Source organism: Cupressus sempervirens, chromosome 5, assembly GCF_028749045.1.
Source record: "Cupressus sempervirens isolate cs-2001-9-10 chromosome 5, ASM2874904v1, whole genome shotgun sequence".
Taxonomy (NCBI): Eukaryota; Viridiplantae; Streptophyta; class Pinopsida; order Cupressales; family Cupressaceae; genus Cupressus; species Cupressus sempervirens.
The window spans coordinates 511,192,119-511,203,106 of record NC_143122.1 but is presented as its reverse complement, the minus strand read 5'-3'; the positions used below and the strand labels follow the sequence as shown (position 1 = coordinate 511,203,106).

General features: G+C 36.3%; 1 protein-coding gene across 4 annotated transcripts in view; it reads left to right on the top strand.

Moving 5' to 3' along the window:
- TIM10 (Tim10/DDP family zinc finger protein) overlaps nt 1–10,988 on the top strand; it is a 47,195-nt gene that overhangs the window by 13,595 nt on the left and 22,612 nt on the right. For all 4 annotated transcript variants that reach the window (XM_089831590.1, XM_089831586.1, XM_089831589.1 and 1 more), the window contains one exon: nt 5,152–5,221. In XM_089831590.1, coding sequence (XP_089687716.1) covers nt 5,152–5,221 — 70 coding nt within the window. The remainder of the gene's footprint in view (nt 1–5,151; nt 5,222–10,988) is intronic.

Genomic DNA, 10,988 nt, shown 5'->3' with positions numbered 1-10,988 from the left:
TCATATTTGATTAAAAGAACATGTCCCTTTTTAATTAAATAAAAGACCCCATTCTTCTAACCCACTCTAATGTGCACACAAAGTTTTTTTCCTATTTACAAATTAAAAGAAAAAGGCTTTTGTCTCACATGAAAAGTCAACTCTTTCTCATTGGTTGACTTGATCTTGCACATGGATCATGCCAAAAGTCAATTCCCACCTTTGATCATCCATTTCTTGATCTTGATTTCAACCGTCCATCAACCTTTAAAAGAGAGAGCTCTCTCCCTCTCTAAGGATCCCGTTTTGAGCTATTGTTATGCTGCAGGTTTCTTGATAGGTTTTCTTGGAGCTTTGTGGCGAACTTCTATTATTCTCATCTCATTCTTTGACTTTTCATATTAGTTTAGATTCATTTGCAAGTAATCTAGTCCTTTTTGCAATAGCTTAGATCACATAGTTTAATTAGTATGGCTTGGTCACTTTATCATATTCTTAGCATAGTTGCATTGTGCATTTCATTCTAGCTTAGCTCATTTCTTGCATTGCATGTTTGAAAATCCTTTCGACATTGCACTCTTGCTCTTGTCTAAGGAATCTCCCGTTGCATGGTTTACTAGCAAGGGTTGTGTCTGGAGGCTTAGCTGAGAGCTCCTCATATGCACAAGCACACACCTTTGCACTCCATGGATAGGGAGCTCTAAGCCGCCATTCAAGTGTTCCAATCTATGGGATACCTTGGATAGAAGGGTTTAGATAAGTGCACTTTCTTAGTGTACAATAACTGTAATATTCCATTTTATTCTTGGAATCATCATCTGGACTCCAAACTGAAATTGAGTGCTGACACCAGTCCAAGGGTGATGTCTAAATATAGCAGTACCACTGTCAACTCCCTTCTAAATAATAGGACCCCTTCCTAAACTTTAGAACATTTTCTTAAACTATTCAGAATGACATAGAATGCCTCTCAAACCATCTCCAGTCTCCCCTAAAAAATAGGGTTCCTCCTAAAAATAGGAGACTGACCTAAACTGTCTAGAATGGATTGTAAAGCGCCTTGCTAAGCTCTACAACCCCTGGTTAGATTCCCTAACCACCCTGCTGACCTGCGAGAACCCCTAGTTATAGACCAACCTATGTTGAGGACGAAACAAAGAAAGGAAGGGACATTTCATAGGAGTCAAGAAGGGTCATAGATTTGTAATGAGATTCACAATGAGTTTAATCTTGACAAGTTTAAAAATCTTAGGGAATTGGCAACACCTTTTAGGACTCCAAATTTTAATTGCATAGATAACATTTTGCAAGAAAGATTGGTTGACTTGTGTGAAAGTTCTAGTTTAATCACCAATTTAAGAACCTTTATTCCACTATAGAGTTTCTTATGCAATTAAGAGATTCTACTAGATTAACTTCTGCGTTTCTTTATTTTATAGATATTTCAAGATTTTCTTTTGGACTCCTAGACTAAGGTTTTACAGTCCATACATTTAAACATTGGGTAAAGCAATTTTATAAAACTATGGAGAAATTAAAACATTTTTGAGGTCAATTAGATCAACTTTGGTATCATTTTAGGCCAGTTGCATGACTCAGATTTTGCGAAGATTGGCTGATTGATAGAGTGCTGCAGAATGTCATAGAGCATCTATATTTTGTATTCTTTTTCTATCCAAATTGTGGCTATGTCAAAAAGAAAATGGAAACCATTATTAAGTGGAATAAATCGAGGAATTTACTCGCTTACATTTTTCCCATTTTCAGCAGGCATGTAAAGCCTGAAAGAAACTGACACATTTACTTTGCAGAGTGATGAAATTATGATTATCCATATTCAGACTTAGAGTTTATAACAAGTTTGAGTTGCAGTGTCAACAGTGGTCCAGTATGATGAAGATTAAAACCAAGTAACTGCCACGGAAATGCCAAACAAATGGTCCCATTTGTTTTGCACTTGCAGTAGTTGTAGAATAAATTTTAACGTTTTGGATTTAATGTATTGTTAATAATGTATTCATATACTCCATTTAAGCATGAAGGAAAGAAACAATTTTTTAAATGAAATGCTACCTTAGCTAAAAAACACTTTAGTTGGGTTTTATATAAAAAAACTAGCTAAGCAAGTTTTGTATAAAAAAACTAGCTAAGCAATCGGAAATGATAAATAAGGAAAGAAAAGCATTCTTGGCTTGATGGTTGGAGTGAAAGAAGGCTGACAGAAGGGGTCGTAGACTGGAACACAGATACAGAGATGATTTGAAGCAACTTATGGATAGACATTTGGAATGGTGCAGTGGGGACTGCTATGGTGCGACTGTGATTGTACTTTTGCCATAATGACCCAGTAGTGAAAATATGAGGTGTGCAGAAACAGGAGAACAACTTAAAGACTCAGAAGCTGGAGATCATAGTTGAGACTAGTCCTTGGAGCTTAGGATTTGCAAATTCAGTCCCTTGATCTAGTGGTGGCAATGGAGTTTGCGGGTTCTGAATTCAATGTACCTTTAGGGAGTTATTTACTTATTTGGGCTGAAACCTGTAGAATGCATAGGAAATTGGTGTGGTTGCTTGGGAACCTGCCTCAATCAGGTGCCTGTATGGTTTGTTTCAACCTCAGTGTGCAATAGTTAGAGATTGGGAAGTGTATGCTGCCCCAAGTGCAAAGGTGCTAGTAATTAAGAATATTTAATTGATTATAAATCCCAAAAGCTTTCTTTAAAGTGTGGTGGTTCTTTGGCTCATGTAAAGAGATGAGGAAAATTGCTAATTTCCAAAGTGTGCCAAGGTTGGAGAAATGGGGAGGAATGTGAGGTTATAGATCTTTGAGGTGAGTAAACAACAAGACTTGTAGTAGTTGTGAGATGGAAGAATAGAGCTTCAGTTGACTCATGGGAAGTATAGCAAAAAATCAAAATTAAAATACGGGAGAGGCATTCAAAATATGTAAGATTCTCTGCAAAGGAGAAGTTAGAAAGCTCTATGATGAAGTTTGAAATGGTATTTGGATAAAATTATCACACTTGTAGCCATTCTAAAATCTGAAACACCACAATAAGAGGTTTTTGTCTGTATTTGAACTCTGCAGCACATATTGTCATCAATGTTTGGATCGTAGTTGAACATCACGGATTTGACAATAACAAAATGTGGGATTTTGGAAAAACTTGTGGAAGAACTTTGGCAAATTTATCAATCCTTTGAAAATATATTAATTCTTTAAAATATTTGTAAAACACTCATATATCCTGGATTGGTAGAACATATTACTGATTTCTATCATATTTAAATCAAAATTTGAGTTCAATACATCTCATAAACCAAAACAAAGCACAATCTCTCAATACTAATTTCAAAGTTTGGTATCAATGAAAATTACAAATCATAAATTTGGTCATGGATAAAGCTCTAAAATGTTTCTTGCTGCTATGTGGGTGTTGCTAAAGTAGATGGTACAGCTATTATATCCTCAATAGACTCCTCAACACATGTCTCTTCCATAGTGATAGCATCAAGATGGGTATGTGAGGAAATTTCCCATTAGTCTCCACAATGCAATCTGAATATGGGTCAATGCCATCAAGGTCAAGTGTTTCATGTGAGCCTCTCCCTTGTTCCATCTTTTCATGCAATCAGAGGTTTTATCACATGTAGACAAGGTTACCTAAGCGCTTTTTATCATATTACTGATTTCTATCAGATATAAATCAAGTTCAATACATCTCATAAACCAAAAAAAAATACAATCTCTGAATACTAATTTCAAAGTTTGGTATCAATGAAAATTACAAATCGTAAATCTGGTCCTGGATAAAGCTCTAAAATGTTTCTTTCTGCTATGTGGGTGTTGCTGAAGTAGATGTTACAGCTATTATATTGTCAATAGACTCCTCAACATGTGTCTCTTCCACAGTGATAGTATCAAGATGGGTATGTGAGGAAATTTCCCATTAGTCTCCACAATGCAATCTGAATATGGGTCAATATCATCAAGGTAAAGCGTTTTATGTGAGCATTGCCCTTGTACCATCTTTTCATGCAATCAGAGGTTTTATCACATGTAGAAAAGGTTATCCAAGCACTTAATTTTCATCTTCTGCTTCTTTGTGTGAATCGTTTCAAAAACACTCCAATGCAATCACAACCTAAAGCACAAAGCTGAGAAAAATATGGATGACAAATTTATGAAGATTAGGCATTGTGGCACCACCGCAGTCTCTGCCCCACAAATCTTTAAGGATAATGTTTGATCTATATAACCACTACAGGATTTTTAAGTCATGTTTTTATGTGGTTGCAGTGTCTCTCTTAAAAATGCAAGGATTTGAAGAAAACAATGCCCTTTGAGGCTTATTATAGTTTTGCATCTCTCAATTATGCGGTCTCAAAATCTAACATCGTAAACCAATCATTCAATGTATGCATTGAGGCCAACAAGAACCTCTACATCTAATTTGAAAGTTGGGGAGAAATAAAACATGGCTTCAAATGGGAGATAGTAGCATGAATATGCTGGTAGAGTTTTTAGTGCCGCCTCCGAACAATTCCCATATTGGTTCATATTGTTAATGTTACAGCTTTGGTCGGATTAATTTTGATCATAAATTGTGCAAATCAATTATTATGAGTTTTCAGTTATTTATAATTGTCTTTAACTAATAATCATTATATATATGTGTGTGTGTATATATATATACACGTATCTGAGTATTTTATCAATAATAATATCTGATGATTTTGTTAAGGCAAATACTACTACTACATTGGTAGCGATTCTGGTTTGAAAAATCAGAATTATATATTATTGTTGCGTTGACAGTGATCCTAAAGTATACAAGTCTGTTTATATATAGATATATATAAATCTGTAAAAGGCAGACACATGTTTGTGAATATTCATAAGGGATATATACTGAAAAAAAGATCGAAAGGTATTATATCAGATCATAATTCTTTTTTGTATGCATTAAGACAAGAAATATCGTATGGGGGACTGGTATGTCTGCTTCTTTGGGCAAGCTACAAACTTTGGGAATTTCTTTACTTTGTTTCTGATTTAGACAGCAGTTTCTAAGACATGTCATTATAAGTCTTAACGTTGAGATCAGAATCATGAAGGTTTTCTTGTTCTGTTCTCTATTTGATTTCTTATTAACCCTTTTAATGCTTCAGGTATAAAGAATCGGAATTGAATATGGGAGAAAACAGTTGCATTGATCGTTGTGTTGCCAAATACTGGCAGGTATTTCCTATCATTACATTATGCATTCTTTTGCTAATGTTTGCCAATATTGAAAAAGCATGAATCTGCAGATTTCCTTTTTTGCGAATAGTTTTGGTTCAATAGTTGTATTGAACAATGCTAAAGATGTTCCTATTTAATGGCTTTTTTATTATTATTATAGTGTTTTCATTAATTATGCCGAAAAATAAGGAAGTTACTAACAGTGGTAGATACAAGAAGCCCTAAATATTTATTCTCCTAGAGTGTGCTATTTTCTTTCCAGATTTGGAGTAATTAATTGTTTTTTGGTTGGCATAAAATTACTTTTCTGTTAATATAATTTCTTAAAGAAAACAATAAACTCAAATAGGTAGAAACATCAAGAAACTGTTGCTTGCTGGCTTTCAATAGACAGTAGCTACAAGGAAATGAGAAAATAGACAAGCATTAGGGGCAGTAATGAAGCTTGACCACAATAATCAAGTAGAGCTTGATCATGTTGTGGACAGTAGCTTCCTTATTTTACTATAGAGTTAATTTTGTGATAGTCTCATTACCCATTTATTTCCTCACGTGGCATCCTCTTAATCCTTCTCAGTCGGGCCAGTATGGGCTTTTCATACCTTGACATTGATTATAAAATTTTACTGGAAGTCCATTTTAGCTATTCTTATCGGATTTTTTTAGCACCTTTAATTGGCTTGGATCAAAATCCCTAAGAGTTGGATTCCTTGTTAATTTTCTAGTTATTTATTAATCTCTCATTTTTACTGTCAACCTAAAAACAGGATTATTTGTCGTATATTCAAATTAAGCCTTTGCATTTTAAGTCACTTCGATTTCTGTTATGGCCTTATGACTGCTGATTGTCAAATAGTAAATTAAATCAGTGACACAGTTAACTTTTTAGTACAATTTGTTAAAGTTTTTGCTCAGAAATAAAAATAAAACAGCAATAAAGTGCAGAAACAATACACAGAAGACTCAGTACATTTATCCTGGGAAAATCCTTCCACTTGAAGGGAAAAACCCAGCGACACCAGCAAAAGATCTCTTTTATTGATAATGAAAAATGTTCAAGAACAATCCTTTCACTTGATGGCTTTTCAAGACTCCAAGCAATCACATAAATAGATTGAATTTAGACTCTCTATCTTGCACATGAAGGTCTCTTCAAATCCCAAAAATAAGACCCTTCATATTTCAAGTATTTAACTTTTCATATTTCCATATGCATGCCTCATCACATGATGTATGCCACATGCCTTTTTGCATTATATTATCTTAAATTTTATCACAAATGGCTCTTTCAGTTGAAAATGACCATAACAGTCATAACCATTATATTTCTATATTATAAAATCAGATATAAAGATCTCTATCACAGCTACAATCTTCAACACTCCCTCTTAGCAAGACAGAGATCTTTAGTAAGGCAGGCAGACATAGCTGCAACCAAAGATGATAATGATAAATTCACATCACATGTTATTTCAGCATAACATCATTCATCATAGTTACTTCACAAGCACATAAAATTGAAGTCATGGAGTCAGACATGACTTTCACCATGCCTAATCACAGAGGGTGGATTGAAGGCTCAAAACCTCTCCTAGAGAATAATACATTTCTACCATGCCTACTTGCCGAGGGTAGTCCACCATGTTTGCTTGTAGAGGTTGGAATGGGGGATTTCACCTCAATCTTTTCCTAGAGAAGAATGCATTTCCACCATGCCTTCTTGCAGGGTGGTCCAACATACCTATTCATAGAGGGTGGAATGAAGGTTTTCACCTCAAAACTTCTCCTAGAGAAGAATGTATTTTCACCATGTCTAGTCATAGAGGGTGGACCAAGGGCTTTTGCTTCAATCTTTTCCCAAAGAAGAAGGCTTTAATAATTGAGATTTCTCTTAACAGAGACTCCCTCTTAGTAGGGACAACTTTGATTGCCAAAATAAGGTAGCTGATTCCAATTGATTTCAATCACATAAGCTTGCAAAGGGTTAGACATCTCCCTCTATCATGCAACTTATCTTTGAAGTTGAATTTACTTCTTCTGAATATGTATCGTGTCATTGCTTCTTTGTTGCACCTTGCAAGAATGAGAGATATTAATAACTCATAACTATTAATGCTAAAAACAATCACTATTTATAATCGATAATCATAAATACTTATCTCTTTGTGGTCTAATTTCAATATGTACAAAACTATACACCCATAAGAGATTTTGTTTAGTGCTACGTTCCTTGGGGATGCATCCCTACCCAAAAAGGCCAAGTTTCGGAAACGGGGATGTCCAAGGGATGGGGGGACGAGTATTGGACGTCCCCCTCCCATCCCCTTTTTTCAAAATTCCCAAGAAACGTCCGAGAAACTTGGGGACTTAGGGAATTTTTTTGGGGATGTCCGTAAGTCTTGGGGATGGTTGGGGATGCTTGGGAAGTCCTTGGGACAGCTGGGCATCCCCGATTTTATAGACAACATCAACACTTATAAAATATTTTTCTTCTTTAATTTTAAATTGGGCCCCTCCTTCCAAGTTCACCCTAACCCTAACATGCTTATTACTGTTTGGTAGTTAATTCCTGCTATTTGGGGTCCTCTGCTATTTGACAACATTATGTTAAGAATCATGGAATTAATATTGTTGTTATAGTCACGCTACATGCTCAAAATTATATAGCAGACTGTTTGGAAGGTGCTGGGAAAGTCTGAAAAGTGCATTAATGTAACATACCATTTTTACTAAGCTGAAAATAGAGAACATATTCTAAGATTATAACCGAATATCATAACAGAATGTCATAAAGTAGTTGAAATCCTTTACATCATATATAAAGGAAAACTATCAACTGAATTCATTATACAAAGATAAGTAATCAAAATTCAAGCAACGACTATATCCATTTCATATGAAAGACAACTAATATAACTTCCATAACCAACTTCTACAATTACATTTTGAAAGAAATTAATAATTCAACTAGATTTACAATTATGCACTTCAAAGTAACATAAAAAGTATGTACAAGTAAAAGATTAAGAATTCATACATGTAATGTAATAATTGTCGATGTGTTATGCAACCCTCGACATTTGGTGAGGAGAAGTATTCATATAGGCTTAACCTCCCAACTGTAGAGCCTAACATATCCCCACAATCTCTTACGAGAAAGGCCCTCCCCATCTCCGATCTAGGCTTGGGGCACCATAGTCCTGCCATTCGAGCATTTTGGTGTTAGTGTCGACTAAGCAGCAGACAAGGTTGAGGAACTCCTCCAACAACCTCCCCTTTGTCAGCTAACACTTTGACCTCTAGTGATCAATTGTGGCAAGCATGCCTCTAATCTACCTTGGCCAAGGATTTAGATGGGCAAATGAACAACCCGATCACCACCGCTCAACTTGACAACTGAATATACCTTGGACAATCATGAGCTGACTTGGACTAAATAGTTCTTTTTAAAATGTTCATGCACTTTAGTTACTGATTTACAATTGGTTCTTGCAGGGATACCTCTCCTCTTCACCCATTTATACTCGACCCTGGTGGGCTGGGGTGTATTCTGGGAGATTGCTGGTAACTATGTGCTCTTTATCAATCGAAATTTATGTATACCAATCTGATTCTTATCTTTACTGGTATATGGCTAATACCAGTGTACAAGTCAGATATATACTTTGTGAAAATTGAAGGAACCGTCCTTATGCAAAACGTACAATATTATGCATTATACAATATTTGTTCAACATTCTTAATGGGGCCATTTTGAATCAGACTCTACGGGTCTATACTAGCACATGATATGCATGGATAGAAGAACTATTGTGTAAAAACGATAACAGTGCTGATGCTTATCAGAATTTTTAATACATCTTGAGCCTTGGTTATGGCCAAGATACATAACCAAGATTGTGATTACACATTATAATAATGTTCCTTCATTCTGTAGTGGAATTCAAAAAGAAAAGATGCATTGTAAAAAGGCATAGCATATGTAGTATGAAATAAGACTTGCGAAAATGATTTCATGACCTGAAATGCAACTCAGAATCCGTTGATGTGATCTTATAATACAACTCCACGTAGAATCATTGCCCCAAGTGTGGCCAATACTGTAGTAGAGGTATAGTAATATGATCCTAGAATACTATTGGAAGGAATTATTGAGAAAGAGAAGAGCTTCGGCTTAGAGCAATCGTATGTGGAGAAGAAAATGAATTATCGTTTTTAGTCCTCAGCCGTGGGGAGAGTAAAATAAGGCCTCCCATGGCTTCTTTGGTTACAAGAAAGGAAGCTCGATCAAGGCCAAACACCGGTTACAAGAACTTCTCGTAATTTCAAAATTTAAATGAGTGAGGCTAATATGAAGGTGGCAAACACTCGTAAGCCATAATTAAAACATAAAGATTGTAGAGTGGAAATATCACTTGAATTCATAGAGACCATACAGGATAGTTCAATTGAGATACATATGAAGTATAACATAGAATATACCATTCATACCACAATACCAGTAGGCGAGGAAATGATTTCTTTATTAATACCAAAAATCAACATGAGTACATTGACAATATTCCAAATATTTATAGAAGGGTTGGTTGGTTGGAAACCTCACCTCTTCCTAACTACCCAACCCAACTAGCTTTAACAAGTACTAAACATAATAGTTACTTTATTTCGACTACATCTATTCCCCCCCCAAAAAAAGAAGTCATCTTCCAGACGACTGTGGAACATGACAACAACAAAAACAAACTTTGACTTCAAGAAGAAGGATGGGAGGACATCCTTGTGCCCAGAGCTCTCCTTAGCCATTATAGGTCTTGTTCAACTGTCTTTTGTTTTGTCCGAACACTTTGCAATACCCATAAAGTGTCCATCTTCTTGGCTTCTGCGGTGGTGACCTTGGTCTCCAATTCAACTTTTTCTATGTTCCAGGCTTCTTGCATGGCGACTTTATTAGCTGCCCACTGATTTTGAAGATTCTTCCTTTCCATCCCCAAGCTTTAGCTAAGCTTTTCTCCTGTTGAAGTTTCAAAAAGGTTCCCCGAAAGGCGATCTTCATAGCTGTAAGTGGCTCTATGAGAGGTGATTGTTCCTGTCCAATGGAAATGATAGAATTGTCCGTCCACGTAGTAGCCATGTCCTCCGAATATCCACCTTGTTCTAGAAGTCCCCAATCTGTATGGCAATGCCTTTGCTGCTGCTATGACAGGTTCCAAGTTCTAAGCCTTGGCCTGCTGCATGAGCTTCCTAGTAGAATGCTTCATGGCATGAAGCTCTGTGAGGAACAGTTCAGCCTTGGTTGCAAAAGAGGCTGTATCCGGCGGTTTCTCATGCTCACTTTGTATCTCTACCTGTTCCTCACTAGCTGCCTCTTAAGGGTGAAGACACCATGCCTTCTTCCTCGAGTAACCTGTTAGCCTCTTCGAGGGCTGTATCTGCCTTGGCCATATCCGTACCAGCCACTATTGTCATGCTTTCCTGAGTGTGAATTTCCCCGGTTTGTTTATCCTCTCCTCCTACTGGCTGTACCACAAGAGCAACCGGATGGACTATTTTTCTGCTAAGAGGTGTTTGTAACCTCACTTTATGGGCACACTTTGGCTGGCATCTTAAGTCGATTACCTTAGTACGAGAGTGTTGTTCCGGGTAAATAAATAGCGCCAACCTCGAAAGTGATATTCTTGACGCCCCCACGTCGAAAGTTGTTGTGTGTTGCCTGCTGTAATAATTCCTTTTGGGTCACCAGTCAGGTTAGGGTAAATCCTCTGGG